The sequence below is a fragment of the Lagopus muta genome, chromosome 4 (genome assembly GCF_023343835.1).
Source record: "Lagopus muta isolate bLagMut1 chromosome 4, bLagMut1 primary, whole genome shotgun sequence".
Taxonomy (NCBI): Eukaryota; Metazoa; Chordata; class Aves; order Galliformes; family Phasianidae; genus Lagopus; species Lagopus muta.
The window spans coordinates 44,387,543-44,406,477 of record NC_064436.1 but is presented as its reverse complement, the minus strand read 5'-3'; the positions used below and the strand labels follow the sequence as shown (position 1 = coordinate 44,406,477).

General features: G+C 34.1%; 1 protein-coding gene across 3 annotated transcripts in view; it reads right to left on the bottom strand.

The window, feature by feature from the left end:
• Positions 1 to 18,935, bottom strand: part of SGCZ (sarcoglycan zeta) — a 339,073-nt gene that overhangs the window by 170,487 nt on the left and 149,651 nt on the right. For 2 of the 3 annotated variants that reach the window (XM_048942323.1, XM_048942324.1), the window contains exon 2: positions 10,687 to 10,853. The exons of the other annotated variant lie outside the window; for it this stretch is intronic. In XM_048942323.1, the coding sequence (XP_048798280.1) occupies positions 10,687 to 10,710 (24 nt within the window). In that variant the 5' untranslated portion in view covers positions 10,711 to 10,853. The remainder of the gene's footprint in view (positions 1 to 10,686; positions 10,854 to 18,935) is intronic. 3 annotated transcript variants of the gene reach the window in all.

The following is an 18,935-nucleotide window of genomic DNA, read 5'->3' as shown; positions in this document are numbered from 1 at the left end:
ATTCATCACAGCATTAAAATGAATCAACTATCAAACATTAAGGTAGACTGATGATCTATTTAAAGTAACTTTCTTATATATTTTTTTTTTTTAATCTTTTATAAAAAAAAGGGAAAATTGTCCAATATTTGGTGTTGGATTTAACTTATATAAAGTCACAAGATTGCAGAGTTACATATCTTTAGAAGCATAACATTTATATGAATTAGTATGTTCAAAGAAATAATTTCTGTTGGTAAAAAGAAGCAGTCAAAAATCTTAGCTAGCATTCAATTTTCTGAAATAACTGAAAAACCACTTAAAGGATTACAGAATTATTATAATAAGTGAGATGAGCGTTGATGTTAGGACAGTAACAAGAGAGAAATTCGGTGCATACTGCATAAATTCTTCTAAAATAAAGGAACAGATATTACCAGATAAAACAAGTGAAAAGTGACTCACTAAACATCAATATAACAATCATTAATATCCATTCATTTTATGTTGGAGTCATCTTGTTATTATTACATTTTGCACAGATATCTTGACATAAATATTAAAGATATTGTAATAAGCTAATGAAGGAGACAAATATTTGAAGAGAATTTTTTTTTTAATAGACACATGTATACATATAATGTTAACAGTGAAATAGTTCATCAGAAAATCATTTTAGATTGATAAGTAGAAATGGAGCTTCCTTCTCCCCAAAACTAAAAATTGATCAAAGCATTAATTTAATTTCAAGATGACACTGACATTTCCTTTATTATATTTATGTAATATATACTAATGTAACAGGGGTAACAGTCAAATACTGTTTAAAGATTATCATTATCACTGCATCTGAACATATGAATTCCTGACAGAATTCCAAAACATGCTTATGCTACACACAAGTTCATTCTCTGTATTTAACTTAAAAACACATTCAGAAAATAAGGGCACAAATTAGCAGGATCAGTTCAATTTTAAACCTTACCATTTTTCTGACTATTTTATCCTTCTGCCTTCTATTCTCTAAACGGGTCTTGGTTTGAAGTGAGATCTTTCTTCTCATCCTGTAGGTGCTAATTTAGTTCAGTCCCTCTGTTTGTTTTTATTGTACCACTACCTATCCAGTGGGTAAAGACTGTGAACTTAAATGAGTTCATTCCTAGAACATTATCCTCAGACTTGCTGCTACACTTTTATTATCTGTTTCCTTCAGCTCTCATTAAGAAGATCAATAAATAACTATTAAAATGACTTCAATGGAATTTAGTTCAATTTACCTAAGTAATAAACCTCTTATTTTTGGCTTCCCATTGCTAGAGAAATTCCCTCAGCTTTAGAAGTTGTAACAGTGCCCAATGGATGTGAACTACTCTGTCATGCACTATCTCGTCAGCCATACACTGTCAGGCTTTGTCTGTCTATCCTGAAACAAGAACATTTCCAGAAAACGTCTGCTTAAGTCTGTCTTCATCTGTCTGCCACCTGATGAAAATTTCCTCTTTAACTGTTCATCTAAACATTTTTAAAGACAGCAGTCTTTAGAAACTTTCTTGGGATCGAATTGATGCATAGGTTGATCCTTGTCTTCTCTGCTGCACTGGCAGACATTATATTCCAACTTTAATTATTGTTATATTTATAAGCATTTCAGTTCCCCGTGTTGTAACCAATGTTTAGCCATTTTAAGAAACAATACAAAAAATAAGAAAAAATTCTGTTTTGTTTTGAAAAATTCAATCTTTTTAGGGAAGTCTTTACACTCATAAATCACAATCTTAGCTGACTAAATAGAGAATATAAAATTCAACTACAAGAGTACTAACTTTTTGAGAAGTGATCAAGTAATTAAGCATAAGTGTCTCTAAGCACTACAAGTACAAATCTCCATCTTTATTTTTCGCAATAAGTTAAAAATTGACAATATATTTATGTACTAAATTAAGTCAGTGATGAGCATATTACAATCAGAAGGAGCAAATTCTAGAAAATGAAGCACCTTAACAATTGCAATATTATCAAAACATTCTAAAGTTCCTCTAATATTATGAAAATACGTTTATAAAATAACACTTCAAAAAATCAGTGTCAGGTATCTCACTATTACCTATGAAATCAAGCTCTACTCTGAAAATGAATTTGAGATAATTTTAAAGAAAATTAATCAGCAAACCAAGGGCATATTGATGAACCAGTACTGATCCTTCAATAGGATCAGTATTCTTTAGCTAATGGCTAAAGTACAGCTTTTAGCCTTGAATTTTTCCAGTAGAAACATCAATTAAATGGAAAGATTGCCTGAATTCTCAGTTCCATATCTTATTGAAATACCAAGACATGTTACACTAGACATTAAAGCTACAAACACATATTGGGGAGAAATTTATATTTTTTATATATTTAAGTTTATTTATACATGGAGCTGGTAACTTAAATGAGATTTCACTATACTGACAACTGAAGTGATAAAAATTAGACAAAAACCTGAAAGGAGAGAAAAAGGATCCAACTGGTTCTCTAAGGCAATCTTCTCATCTACGAATATAGCAGATAGCATTTATTCAGTATTTTCCACAGATGCTATGTTTCAGTGTAAGTCTTTGAAAGAAACAGTTAACATTACATAAACATCACAATTTTTGGTAAGCTATTTAAATTAATTTTGAAGAAAGAAAAAAATTAGGTAAGAGGCAGCCATTGCTTTCACTTTGCATATTTGAAAAACATTCCCTAGAGCTAAGCTGCATATGTATAGTGAAAGAAATACTGAAGTTGTGATGATAAGATTTTGTGTAATTGAAAGTCCTCTGGGAGCTGTTTTTCAACTGTTTTCTATGTGCATGTCTTTTTATGTCATTCACACATAAATTTAATTTGTCTTTTGGTCTTCAAAATAACAAGCTTCTAAAAATGGCATATTTCTGTTTTTTTTTTTTTAATAAAATAACTACATTTTTGCTTGGATAAGAAATTCAAAAATGTGCAATGAACAAAGGCAAGTAGTTCTTTTTAACTATCAGCTAGCAAAACTTTGATATATAATACAAGTATTCTGTAATAATACCTTTCATCATGTATCACTGAAAATAAATATTTCTTATACTGTGGATATAAATTATGAGCTCTCTCTTTGAACCTATAAACTGTCTCCTTTTTTCCTTACTTTTACCAGAATGGACAACTTTATTCTCCTACCTATTTTAACTTCACCATTATAAGACAATTTCTAGAACAATTTTTTGTCTTTCTATTTATTCCCAGATGTCCCAAACTGTTCACTGTCCAGACACCAAATTAGTACATCTCCAAGAAGTAACAGAATTATACTGACCTATGTATCAAAATTTTATTCTAATGACTGAGTGGTATTTTCTCATTTTGGTAAAGCAAGTAATCAGTTTTTCAGCCTTTATTGATATTATTTCTTTATCCTAACTAGATAGATATCAATAGGTGATGAGTAGAACACAACAATGCTCTGCCAGCATTTCTCCAAATAGTAGCAATGTTTCTGTTGTAAAAGCCTAATGAGAAAAAGACTGCTGCTGAATAACCTCATGGCAAGAACATTAATACATTAATGTTTGCTGTAGATAAGTTCTTATTATTTTTTAAACCTGAATATAGCAGAATTAATATTACAATGAGGCTTTTTTAATCCAGCTTTGAGCATTTCATTTCTTCAAACATGAAAAGAAATGATAGTGACAATCAAAGCTGAAATTGAACATTTAACAGTGTTTGGGACAGTGAAGAACATTTATTTCTTCAAGGTGCAAGAGCTAGCAGCCTGGTAAATTCCTTTTTACATTCACATGACCAGAATTAAATGCAAGCATGACATCAAAATTGGTTTCTATTGATTCTTGTGTGGGTAAAAAAATCTGGGAAAGGTTTAGAGCCCTTGCAAGAAGAAAAAAAAAAAAAAAAAAAAAAAGAGCACTTCATATTTACAGACATGGCAAAATGAGAACAAAATAACCAAGAAGTTATATCTCTTGTAACATGTTACAAGTGTTACAGTGCACTTTGTTCAGCAAGTAGAAGCTGCTTTCAGAGGGAAGGTAACATGAATGACTGAGAGGACATGCTTATTTTTACTTTAGTAACAATCTCAGCAGAACCATTCAAAATTAACAGTGGATTACAATAAACTCCTCTATATTATGTTCACTGTCTTTTTAAATCTCTCCTGTTCAGAAAAATGTTGTGGTCTGTTCTTTAATTCTCTGAACATTATCATTTACAAATAACCCTCATTAATTCCCCTATAGTAAGACCGAGGTGACAATGATCATTTTACTGTAAGAATGATTTCTGAACGTAACACAATTGTAAAAGGAACCTGATTCCTGTAGAGCTTTCAGTGCAGTGGACACACCACAATCTCTCTTTATTTAAACTTTTGAATTGCATACAGATCAAAGTAGCCTGCTTTCAGACTACTTTGATGATAATGAAAAGCATGCTGTGAAATCCATTAGTAACAGAAATACAATAGCTCTATTTAAATGTGTAAATAAAGTTGAAAATTTGTAATAATTAAGTGGGCAAATGTTCAAAAGGATAAAATTTATTTATGGAAGAGATAAGAGAAATAAATGAGGAAGAAGCAGACAAAAACATTCTGAAATCTAAGATATATTAACATAACAAACAAATAAGATAGCAACTGAGTGCCTCAACTACCAAGAAGAATATACAAGCAAATGTAAATAAATGTTTAAAAAATGCTTAAATAAGTAAACTAAAAATGTTCCTATTGTTTAGATGAACACACTTCAATGATTTGCAATGTCTTGTTCATGCTTACTGAACAAACACGGAGTCTACAAAAACAACCGAAATAAGAAAAGAGGTCTGCCTCAACAGGCAGAATTTTAAGCTAAAATAAAACAAATCTGAGAACTGTCAAAATTCCTAGATGCAAAGTTTGGAATATAACCACATCACAATTTTACTGTTCAAAGCACGGAACACAGATTACATGATACTTCATTTGGTGAATCAGATTTTTTGCTGCATCTTGCCCACAGTGTTGGATACTGACTTCCAATACCAATAAACTTTACTGCAAATACTTCTCACTTTGAGAAAGAGCTACTTTGGGTATCAGATTTGTTAGTTTCCTGGAATCTCTTTATTATTAAAATAATTTTCCTCATTTCTAAACCACTTGATCTCTCACTAACCTTTGAAACTGTTAACTAAAATTTCATATCCACGCTAACTGAAATAAGTAATTTTAATTAAATATCATATAAATTTTATTGCTGAATTCCACGGATATCTATGCAAACTGTTAAATATTTCAAGAAGTATTAATTTTGGAATCCCTCTTTAGCGGTAAACCTAGATTAAAAAATGACAGAAAAAATAGTAACAGCTCTGCTTGTAGAATGTTATTTCATACCTATGTTGATTTACTTAAAATAAATACTTAAACTTTTTCATTGCTCAAAATAAAATAAAAAAAAAAAAAACCCGAGGCTAGCCTGACACTCAGGGCTTTTTGTCACTTCACAGAAGTTAGCATTGCCAAAAATCTGCAAAAGCAGAAAACATTAAATGATGTTATTTGATATATATTCCAGGGAACACGGCTATTCAGAAGTGATATTTCCAAATTTTGCAGATCTCATGCAAAGCACCCGCAGGCATAGTTAGTACAGATTTTTTTTTTTAATTTTTTTTTTCCCACTTCTAAAATTGTGTTTTGCTTTCCCAGATATCATTTCTGTTTAAGTTCTAGGCCCTCACCAAAAATAGAAATCCCTTACATAAGGTTAATGCTATACAGTGTTACACAATGCCTCATATTAGTTCTGTTTGTGTAGCATAGATAAATAAATGAAATGTGAGAAATAACGTTTCTATGTATGGGTAGCTGATAAATTACCTCTATTTCTGACACATATACATACACAGGGCCTTTTGTTCTCTGTTGGAAAGACTCATACCCCTGTGTGTTATTATATAACACAGTTTGACTTACATTGACTTAGAAAGTCAAATATTCTCTCTCACCCAACAGTAAAATCCAAACTGGACAGTGACAGACAACTGCACTCTCACCTATCCCCCATTTCTTTCCCTTGTTAGGAAAGAGTGATTTATTCATTGCTTAGTGAACAACCTCTTAAACTTACTTCATATATTGGGTATCCCTCTAGCCCGTTTTGCCAGCGTTTTGTGGTGTATTTCTTTTCCCCAGTTCATTTTAAAAATACACTTCCTACTGTCTGCCAATATTTCTGAAGCTCAGATATATTTTTAGGGTGATGCAAATAGATTATAAAGTAGTCTGCTCTTTCAGTGCTCTTTATCCAGCAAGTCAGTGCCAGAATGCAAAGTGGTCTGCCAGCAAGAGCAACACCAGAGTGCAGAATTCACAGAGACAGAAAAAGGGCACCCCATGAAAATAATTCAGAGTATTGGAAATGCAGAAGAGCGTCCAACAGAATCTACTGCTTGGAAAAACTCATACCTTAGGTATCCAACAGGACTATACAGCAGAAAGAAAACAAAAACATGCAGCTATAAAAAGTTAATAAAGCATTTAATAAAAGTGTTATAAACAAATCAGTAGAAATGAATAATTGTTGATCCTTAAATAAAATAGTACAATATAACCAGATCCCCCACAAGGAGAATACTGTCAGCAGCATTTCAGTTCAGCTATCCTGAAGAAATGCACATTACACGTGAACTCTTAAGAACACTGGTACTTTTGCTCAATCTCATTAATTAAAAAGATTGAAAGAAAAGAGGTTACACAAATCCAGTTTCGTTTGTTCTAAACGCAACCATGGAGACAGATTTGCAATTCTAAGCACAAAAAGATTACTAAATAATTCTTCTGCAGTGCTGTTCATTTGCATAATTAAAAGCTGGCAACTCTTCATTCAGTGTTCATTTCCTTTACCTACTTGCAATATTTTCCAGCTTTCTCTGCGTACATAATTAAAAAGCAAAATTTACAATTTCTAAATAAATAATACTAGTCAGCAACTATCTAGTCTAAAATTTATAAGCTACTACTGACATTTATTTTTTGCTTTATATCACAGTTATCTCTATCCCCTAAATTAGCCAAGCTTCGTTCTGAACTGAATTCAAGCGTTGAGCTTTTTCTGTACCTCAAGTTACAGGTCCAGAGCTGTTCTGCTCTTGATTTGTCCAAATCAAGAATATGTATATTCATTTTTATTATTATTTTATAAATAATAATTATATTATTATTTAATATTCATTCAAGAATGAATGTATACTAAGTATACAGTGATTCAGGCAGAGACAGAACTCCTCCTCCACCTGAACTGTTACAAGTCCATAGGACTAGACAGGCTCCACCCTAGGGTGCTGAGGGAGCTTGAGGAGGTGATTGCCAAGCTGCTCTCCATCATCTACCAGCACTCCTGGCTACCTGAAGAGGTCAGGCACTGGAATGGCCTGCCCAGGGAGGTGGTGGAGTTGCTGTCCCTGGCAGTGTTCAAGAGGCATCTGGATGAGGAGCTACAAGATCTGTTTTAGGACCTTATGGTAGCAATGGTAAAGGAAGGACATTTAGACTAGATTATCCTGTAGGTCCTTTCCAACCTTGTAATTCTATGATTCTATGAAGTACAATTGACAATAAGCATTGCAGAATATTTCAGAGAGTTGGAAACAGGGCATCACCACAGACCAACCCAAATCCTCCCACACACATCCCATATCAAACTCACATCTAACTCAGGAGTGGAATTTAGTCACTTAAAGGAGTTCTCAAGAGTTCTATTTAACTACAGTGTTTCCTACTACAGTAGTGAAAGCTAAATACCTTTACATGGAAATTCAGAACCAGAATGAACAGCCCTCCAGAAGAGCCACCCATGCAGCAACATGATGCAAACAACTCAGAGAACTTAAGCTTCTCTCAGCACCAGCAACCTGGGATAAATGCCTGAAATTATGCTAATGAAGCTGATCACTGAACTAAATGTAAACAGCAGGAAGAGCCACAATTACTCCCAGTGTACTTCAAATGTATCTTCACATTTTGCATTTTGGTACTTCACAAAGCCTTTATAGTTGGATAACTAGTTATCAGACTTACAGAACCCACTGCCCAGCATAAGTTTGCTTTCTGTTTTCACATCCACTTGCTAAACAATGAGCAAACTGTAAGCTAGATTTATACCGTGATGAGCAAAACTCTCTCTGCAACATTTACATATGGGATATTCTGACATCTTCACAAATAAACTGAGAATCGTGAAAACAAATTACCAAAGCATGTCTTATAATTTAACAAAGTACATTATCAGACTTATCAGTAAAGAGTTTCTAGAGGTGACACAGAAAGAATATGAATTATCCTATTTCTGAGCAAGAATCATCTTTATTTCCAATGCTCTGTTGATAAAATTATCTAAAGTACTGTAATAGCATATGCATGAACACTCTTATTGAGTTGCTTTTTCTATTTACTACATATAGCATTCCATCAAAAACACTGAACTACTGAACTGGCACTTGGCAGCATAATTATATCTATTTTATTCTGTTCGTGATCAGATTGCACTCCATTATTAAATTGACGTTCTTGTAAAATACAGATGGGTGACATGGCAAAAGCATATGTTATAAACTATATTGGATGCTAGGATATAGAAGTGGCAGACATCTGAAGTAGACAAAGCTGTTTGCTCTGAAGCCCCCTTTAAGATGAAAACTTCGGGGAAAAAAAACCCTGCATATGAACATATGGAAAGTAATACATATCACAGTTGATGAATCTGAAAGGAAAGCTTAAAATTCATTTATTTGTAATACAATTGAACATTTAATCACTAGTTACTGAGGCAAGTATAAAATTCTGGACAACAATTACCAAAGACTGACTTCCGTGCAAAATACACTACAGCTTTTATTAATCCCACCCGTGAATGACTGTATGCATTATAAAAATATTTGTAAACTTTAACAGCAGGATCCCTCTGAAACTTAAAGATAAAAAAGTAAAGCAAAAGAAGCCTAATTGAAGGGAAAACTCCACTTCTTTTTGATCACAACTGCCCCTATATCTCCTCCTCTTTTTGCACCCTAGTCCTCAATGACAGAATCCAACTCTGATTCTTACTGGTGACAAATGCAGTAAGTCACACTCTGACTTGTGAGCTGACCAGTAATCTATTTCTTGAAATTCTCTGAATTGAATTCTACATTCTGTGTAGAATTCTGCATTGAATTCTACACAGACTACCATAAGTAAGACTTTGGAATAATTTCTTCTTCACTCAAATGAGTTACATTGAAGTTCATCAGTGGAAGCAAGGAGTAAATCAAGCTACAGAAGGTTTCCAATATTTCACAACTGAAATGGTTAACCAAAAAAAGCAGAAGTAATATGCAGCAACTTTCATTGATCTAAGCAATTTTAAAATTAGTATAGAATCATAGAATCCTCAGAATTGTAAGGGACCTCTGAGGGCCATCTAGTCCAAGTCCCTGCAATGAACAGGGACATCACAGCTAGATCAGGTTGCCCAGGGTCTTATTCCACCTCACCTTGAAAAGTCAGAGCATCAAGCACAACCCAAGATAAGCTGTTCCAGTACCTCACCACCCTCACTGTAAAAGATTTTTTTCTTTATGTCTAACTTAAACCATGGCTTAAAGCCATTTCACCTTGTTCCATTACCACAGACCCTGCTAACGAGTCTGCCACCTTCATTCCTGTAGCTCCCCTTTAGATATTGAAATGCTGCTATCAGGACACCTCACAGAACTTCCTGAGCATTCAGAAAAGCTAAAGGCCTTACACTAATGGTGTGTGGTCAGGACAAGCAGTAGCAAGAGCCTGATAATTAAAAAGAGGAACATAGATGACCTACCAAGGCCTTATATCTGTTCCTCCTGAACAAGAATGGTAACAGAACAGTGAACAGTCTTCTGGGGAATGTAGTTGTCCTCTTCTGGGACAGGTACCCAGAACTGGAGCATTAACTCTTCAACTTCCAGTACAATATATGGTGTTATGATGTGGAATACTGATAACCAAATATCATTAAACCATGACAGCTGTCCTCCTGTATCATATTACAATAAAATATAGTGCAGTTGACTTTGGTGAAAACCCAATCTTGCTGGCTGTATTTGAACCAGAAAAGACTAAGTATCAGCTGTTGACTAAATTATATTCAAAATCAACTTCCATCATTTTCTGGGCCAAATTTCATTTCTAATGTAAGCAGGCAACACTCCAGCACTTCCAATGCACTTGTAACTAATCAGAAAGGAGAATGAAAATTGGCCTTCAAGGTTCACATTAGCAATCCTTATTTTCATTACAATTATTAAAACAAAAATTATAATTTACCAGAAAACAAGTGCTGACAGTTTTCTTAGCACACTCTGCTTACATTTTCCAGGCATTTTCTGCTTTATGGATAAAATCAGTCTCTCCAGAACATAAATAAACAAACACAAAAGACCCATTAAGTCCTCTAGTGTCTCTTCAAATCACTGTGATATCTGATAAAACGTATGAACTGACACAGTTGGCACTGCTGATACAAGCCCTTATTTCACCTTGCAGAAAGACTGGTACTTGGCATAGACCAAGGAAAAGACAACAATCACCTGCATTTTGTGACAAATGAGTTGACAAATGGGAAGAATGTATAGTTAAAAAATATCCTGATATAAAATAGGCATCATTATTACCTTTCCTGACTCCCCAGTTCTCATACCACACGTACCCTGGTGCTCATGAATAGTAAGGTGGATTAAGCAAGTCACTGCCCTCTCATCTGCACTGCGAGGACTGTGGTTCGGTGGTGTGGGACGGAACAACTCCTGCTGACCAATTTCAATCCCTTGACAGTAAGCATCTGGAGGAAAAGAGAACATAACCTGTCTAATAGCAACTTGTTAAATGTGAAAACATATTTATACTTGCACAAATAATTACTGACATGAGGTTTCCTTTACAATCTTATCTGTGCTACCACAGTCTCATCCAAACTTCAGAATTTTCAGACTTTCTTTAGTCATCTATTTGACTGAAATGCCCTCATTTTCCTTTTGACATTCTTTGTAATAAATGAAACACTTGGGATTTGTTTTTTGTTTGGTTGTGGGGTTTTTTTTTTTGTTACGTATATTTTCCTTTTTGCTTGCTATACACTCATGACTCTCACTTTAAAGAGCTAAAGGTACTTTTCTTAGTGCTTTTGCACAGAATAAACAGACCTCCTAGGAATAAATAAGCAGCATAATCAGATGAAATGAGAAGTAGAGAATGTAGGATGTTACTTCAATACGATAAGACACTAAAGCCTGTTATAAGCAAAACAAGAAAGGAAAGGATAAAACAGTGGCTCTCTTAAATCCTTACACTCTTGTCACCCTACTATATACTACCAAAGTTGTAGTTGACTTTATTTGGTGGTGAAATATATGAATCTCCAACTCCCCTGCCACATGCAGGGTCACAAACCTCCCCATTTAATACTAGACCAGGATGCCCAGGGCCCCATCCAATCTGGCTTTGAATACCTCCAGGGATGGGGCATCCACAGCCTCTCCGGGCAGCCTGTTCCAGCACCTCACCACACTCTGTAAAGAACTTCCCCCTGACATCCAACCTAAATCTTCCGTCCCTCAACTTAAAACCTTAAATCCTGCTGTTATCTACCCTTTCAAAGAGTTGATTCCCCTCCTGTTTGTAGGCTCCCTTTAGGTACTGAAAGGCTGCAATGAGGTCACCCCATAGCAGGGACACCTCTACACAAGGTTGAACTTATGACTATGTAGACATGCTGACAACCTGAGAAAGTAAGACTTTCAAGGGTCACCTGCTTCACAGTAAGCATGCAAACATACCTGCAAGATGCCTTATGAATTCGCTAGAGCCAGATATTATGATCTACGTAAGACTGATCACTCAGTCACTGTCTAACACAGTACAAAATCATGCCAAATGTCTCTTTAAAGGAGACAGCAGACTGAATTGTATTTAGCAGTTAACGTTATAGAATGGCATTAGTAAAGTACCTGATTTTCACCTATTGACATCTTGTTCAACATGAAACCAAGTTTTTTTTTTTTTTTTTTTTTAAAAAAAAAAGCATGCAATGTTAAAATCTGACAAAGATGACAGAGGATTTTTACAAACATGACAAAACAGACAGAATGAAACCAGTCTGAGATCTGGGGAAGTGCCAAACTTCATGAGAAATACATTCTACTTCTCTGCAATTGATAACACAAAGGAATGAAGATACAAATTGGAAGTCTGAAAAGACAATGTTTGTAACCCTAGAAAATGATCTACCACCTCCCACGTTACACATCTTATAAATTAGATAAGTAACAGTTATTTTATCTTTAGAGCTCAGAACAGGAAAAGTATATGACATTGTAAGCAAGAAGATATGACACCTGAACTATTGATTATTGAAATGCCAAATACTCATAAAAAAGTCAAAACCACCCAAAGAGCAGCCTCCATAATTCCTTCAGTTAAGACTTGGATTCATACAGATCATTTATTACATTTAACATAGAAGTTATTATTTTACTTCTTTTTCCCCGTTTCTCCCTAGTTGCAGCAACATATCTGTACATTTCCATAGGACTAATAGAGGCCTGCAAGACAAAAGCTGGACAGTGGGTTTCAACAACTGTCCCTGGCACTGGTATCACTATGGGATCTGTTACTAGGCAAACACGCTGCTAAAAGGCACAGAGTATCATGTTACAGCAGGCCCTTCCTACCATATTCCAGCTACGCAGGAGAACACATTCTGTGTCCACAAAAGACTATTAAAAAACAGCACCACTTAAAAAGATCATGGAATGGATGTCTCATGCTGTTGGGTCTCCAAAAACTTGTATAACAGGCACTTGGCAATTAAATGCTTTTATTTATTTAAAATTCAAAGGATGTTTTGCTACTGTTAAGAAATCTCAGTAATTGATAGGACACATTAAGTTGATTCATCACCTCCTACCACCTTTAAACCATTTTTAGCTAGGGTGGTGGGTGAGTCCTGGCTCTGTCCTGATGCTACTTTTAAAAGCTCTCTTAAGAGCTGACAACATTATCCTGTTATGTGAAAAATAAAGTATTTTGTTTTAGGAGATCTGTGGTTAAAGCTTTCACCATTCAAGAGAGATGGATGCCATTCCTCTCTATGCTAACACAGGATATAAATCTTTGAAAATCAGCCACAAACACAGACTATAACTAGCTTGGAAAATAGGTATTCTTAGCCTCTCTTCAGGAAACTAAAAATTACATGTATACACATACAGACAAAATCATCTAGGCTTCACAGCAAGGCACACCCAGCTCTACCAGCAGAATAAAGTAGAGAAAAACAGGGAATTGTAGAAGTGAAAAACAGGGAATTGTAGAAGTCCTAAAAGGACTCTATGTTCTTCTCCTTCTATCTATGAAGTGTAATCTTGAAAGTAAGAATCAAGAATGTTCTCTTTGGTCTAACATGTTACCATGTTTGTAAAAACAATGTCTCTTGGCCTTGTGACATTTCACCTCATACTAAACAAATCCGCACAGGTGAAGAAAATGAAAAGAAAAATCCAATCAACATTTATCAAGGAACCTTCATTTTATAACAAGTGAGAGAGAAAAAACAAGACTAAGCATACAGTTCTACCATTCCACTAAAGTATTTCTGGACACACTACTAGGAAGCATGCTAAAACAATTCTCCATTTCTGAATTCATGTTGTTCTGCTGCTGTCCTCATGTACTACTACTCTCATATTTCTTTTTAAGGAGTATAAAGTGAACTAACTTAACTAACAGTTTCTCATTTCTTAAGTTGAAAAATATTATCTATTCAGAGATAGGCAGAATTCAATAAAATCTGACTATAGCAATTTAGATGCAATTTCTATCTTCCTCTGCTCATCTGCAAAACTCTGAAATACTTAATAGGCCTTGAATTTGAATGCAGAGCATAAATTAGAGTCCTAGTTCTCACCATCTATTCAATCTTTTTGCTTAAAATAAGCTGTATTGTAATTTTACCTACATTATCAGTTAGTTTAACTCAGAATTTGCCAACCTGAATTTTCCTTCTATTCAAATATCATTCTCCGAATCAGAAAACAGTTCAAGCATTCTGTGCTGAATTTCTGCACACTAAAAACGAAATGCATGCCTCATAAACGTAAGTTATTTTTTCCCCAAGGAACTTCAGTAATTTTTTTTTTCCGTTCTTAAAAAAAAAAATTAAAAATCAGCTTGGTTATACTTGCACATTTCTTTATCATATTTTCAAGCTTTTTTCTCCACATCTCCACAATGTGGAGAAAACAGAAACAGAGGTACAAAGGAATGTTGTGCAGCAGCTCTAAGAAAAAAATCTAACAGTTTTCAGAATCATGGGTCATTTGCACAGAAAAGGAAACATCAAGATGGTTTTTACAGAGCTAATATTTTGTGCATTCAAATTGCATGTTCATCCATATTTAGCTGAAACATGGAGTAGTTTTGTGCCTATTTTAAGGCTTTACAGTGAAGAACTGAGCAGAGATCTACAGTAATTTCTGTATATCTCATTTGTTTCCCTGACCAAGCCTGCTTATTATCCTGTATATAACCTTTTCCTCAATCTTGGGCTAAAGATTAGTTTTTGTGACAAGTACTAAGAACGAGCACAATTCATTCTAGCAGACTCATCAAACATATTAAGACCAAAAAAAAAAAAAAGTTAACACTGACAATTGTGTAAAAGTAGCTAACTATTTTGACTTAAGTTTTTTAATTAGTACATTCAACACACTCCAGAAAGGTGTTTTCCACTGTATGGAAAAAGTCACCAGAATTCCATGGTTTTACCTTCTTTTCCCTCCTTCAATCAGAAATTAAACAACTCCTCCTTATTGATCACTTGTTACACCAATGAGCCCGTTAATCTTTCTCTAGAACAGCAGTGCTACTGAAGAAAAACGTTTCACATCAACTTTCCACAAAAGCATAACAGTGAGCATGGTTGTAGTTACATGAGTAAGGATAACTTCAGCAGGCTCAAAATTCAGCAGCTTCACTGACTTATCTTCCCAGCAGAATCGTCAGTATGGTTTTAATGAACATATTACTTACCAGCTTGCTTCCATACACCTGGCTCTAACATGTAAGAACTACTTTATAAATGGACAAGTGAAGCCAAAATGTAAATGTATGACTTCAGAAAGGATGAGCAGTACATTCATTTGATATTATTCTGTGCAGGTCCCGATTGCTCATTTTTACTAAAAAGTAATTAACTAAATACAATATAGTGGTTTCCAGCTTATTAAGTTATTTTCATGGGAATTTAAATCAGTTATAATTAGAACTAAAGAACTCTCTAAGAGCAAAGGGTTCAACTGCAGAAATTTGTCTATTGCCTGTGACTCCTATGTACTATAGTATTAAAGCACACTCAATTCATCTTTATACACAAGCACTTAGAATAAAGGTCTAAAAGTTCAATACTTATTCTCCCATTGTTATTATACAATGCTAGAACGAAGTAAATAATAACAAAATAAAGTACAAAAGGACAAAAATGGCTACATTAATTAAAAGAGAAAAAATTAAGTAAATATGATTTAATGTGGATTCCCATAGAAACTGGAAAAAAAAAAAAGGTCAACAGTTATTTTTGTTACACTCTGTGTTTTGGTACTTCATTATAAGAAACATGGCAATAAATTCAAAGCTTTGGCTGCATTAAACAAAAATTGGAATAACACCATTATTTCCATCAAGTCACCAAAAAAAACCAAGTCAGCCAGTCTACAGAATACAGGTTAAGTTTAAAATAAAAACCCTTTATACCACTGCCTTAAAAAACAGCACAAACCCTCAAGACTGACTCTATTAAAGGATTCTGGATGTCCTAGAGCAGTAAAAAACTTCTTCATGACCACATCCACTATTTATTATATCGGTAATTAAATATTGACACATACATTCATATGCTCTTCCTTTTCATACTGCAGTTCTCACTTTCTCACCTCCCTTCATACTGTTTTGCTCTCTTATTTATATGGTCTTTTCAGTTTTTAATCTTTGTCTTCCTTTTACTACCTCATTTTTTCTCTTCCTGCTCTTTTCTTGCATTTCAGTATCTTTTCTTGCCCTCACTCCTTGTCACATATCCACAATTCTTTCTCCCGCTTATATGTTCAAACAACAGAATCAAGTGAAGCAATACCAGACATTGCCTATTGCCAGTCCCTGGAATTCTTCATTCTAAGTGTAAAGCCAGCAATTCACAGAGACTGCATCACTGATGCAATACTAACCTTTCAGCTCTCAGACATACCCAGAAAAAAATTTAAGACATATTTCACTGTTGTACAAATTTCATTGTTGTTTTATATCCTGAGCAGGTACTGCTCATCTCATCTTTTACTCATCTCTTTCACCCTTTCTGCTCTCTCCACTATTTCTATCACTACTCACAGCCATTCATGAATAGCTCAGCTGAGTATATCCACTGAAGGTTACAACAATCAATCCTTAGGAAATGTCAGTAAGCATAAGTTAACTAACAAGATTCCTTATTTTCTACTACTTTTTTTTTTTTTTTTTAAATTTCTATAACATTAAGTTTCCCTATTAGCATTCCCTATTGCTCCCAAATGAGATAAGTCTCCCTTTCTGTAAAGAATATTGAAATATTTCAAGGAGTCGCTGTTTTGTTATAAATTGCAAACTGACAAGCACTAAAAAAAGACAGAAATACCACACTGTATTTTCAGGTAAAACATCATACGAAAATTTAAATATTCTACAGCACGTAAAGGTGTCTCTTAACAAGTGATTGGCATCCACTGAGTCTCTTCAAGGACCACAGTTCCTATGTGATTCAGAGTTGTCATCTATCTCGAAGGCCATGAAGGATCTGTTTCTCACTGAAAGAAGGATTAATCTGGAGAGCTAAGAAAGACTAAAAGGAAAAAGATTGAAAACTAGGAAAGAAGAGGAATTAGAGGCTCAAGTTTGCTTTTTTTTTTAATGCATTATGAAAGTAATTTCTGCTGCAAAATTTTTTAGGTTATCTATAGCATTTTCAGTGTCTTCAGGTCAGAGTCCATCCAACCTAAACAGTTGTGCTAAGAAAATAAGTATTTAATGATCACAATATTAAACTTCCCATTACATAAAACACTAATCTAAATAGGCTATTTAGCATTTTTTCACCCTGAATCATTAATTCTTGTTCCAGCTGTATTTTAACTGGAAAAAAAAATGGTAGCACATTTCCTGATAATTCTATTTAAACCAGTTGGAGTTTTTAAAGATTTTTCTTTAAACATCATGCAAGGCCATTAAAGTTGGTAAAATAAGGAGAGTGATAAGAACCAATGCTACTTTCAACTCACTTATGTCATTGTGAAAATTCACATTTCAATTAATTCATACTTGCTCTGTAATCTACTCTCAGCTTCTAAAGCAATCAAGGCTTTTCTCCTTTTACATTTTGTATTGAATCATTTTGATTAACTCAGAATTCTCCAATTACATTACAGAGAAGGCTTCACATTAGTGCCACATAAATAAAAGTCTATCAAAATCAATAACACTGGTGACAGAATATGTGCCTTTTATTTGTACTTCAAAGCAGAGACTTTAATATACTAAATGTGTGTCAGAATTTGTAACAGAATTCTACATCAACATGCCTGTATTTCCCCTTTTCTTTCTTTCTGCCTTCAAATGTATCCCTCTATTTCCTGATTGAGGATTTTTTCATTCAAATGTTAATGTGTTGCATCTGAGATGATAGCATAGGCATGGAAAAAAAGATAAGTGATACATCATAGTACCTTTTCCTGTGAAATTACATTAGCCTTTTGGGACACTGGATATGATGAATTCAAAGATTCAAAGATCATTACACTGCTTATTACATTTTGTATTTATCTTCAGTGCTGCTAAAGCTTTACAGAAAATCTAATTTTTCTGAAGCTGCATTAATGTCAAAACTGCCACTTTTAGATGCCATACTTAATTCCAACTGGCAGATAATGCACAAAAGAATCTAGTATCAATCACAGATAAAGGTTTGGCATATCTGGCAAAGAATTCAACCAACACTATTTCTAAATCACTGCGGAATCTTTGCTCTTCTATTCAGTTCATGTTTTATTAAGCAGAAAGATGAAGTGTGAGCAGCGGAGTGAAGAATGCACTTAATCTTATCCCATTGTGTTATTACTTGGGAGGTTTTTTATGACTGATCTTGGTAACTTTTCCAATCATATAAAGTACCCTTACAGAATATGGTACAGAGCATCCCAATTAAAAAAAAAAAGTAGAAAAACTCCCCCCTCCTACTCCTGTTTAGACAAAAACAAAAGAACACACCAGCAAGAACACTAATGTAATAGTGTACAGATATATCAGCCAACCAGCACTCTTTTCACTGATGTAAGACAACTGGCTGTTTTTTCCATATCAAAATTAAGATTTCATAAACAAACACAAAATTACAATTCAGATAAACAACAAAATCTCCTGTTTCTCTTTACTGAAATCACGACTGTGGAGCTCATTAGCTCAATTCTGTATGTCTGCTTTTTAGACATTTAACTAAATAAATTCTAGCCATCAGGATTGTTTTTCAAATATTTCCATCTTCATGTTTATATGCAGATTTACTACCCTTTAGATTACAACTGATTTTTAATAGAATTATATTCTAAAATACAAATGTCAGTCACTTAAGAGGAATTCTAGAGATAAGATGAAACTAGTACCAAAGACATATGGTATGACCCACAGTATGAAATGCTGAGCATTAAACAGGGTAGTCAATGTTTAGGGATACTGTAACTTCAATTTTACCACTCTTCTGTTCCAAATCAATCATTTCCACTGGATATTTCTAAATAACGTGCAAACTATTCTGTGACACAGGGTCATAACTCTTGCTGTATGAGTA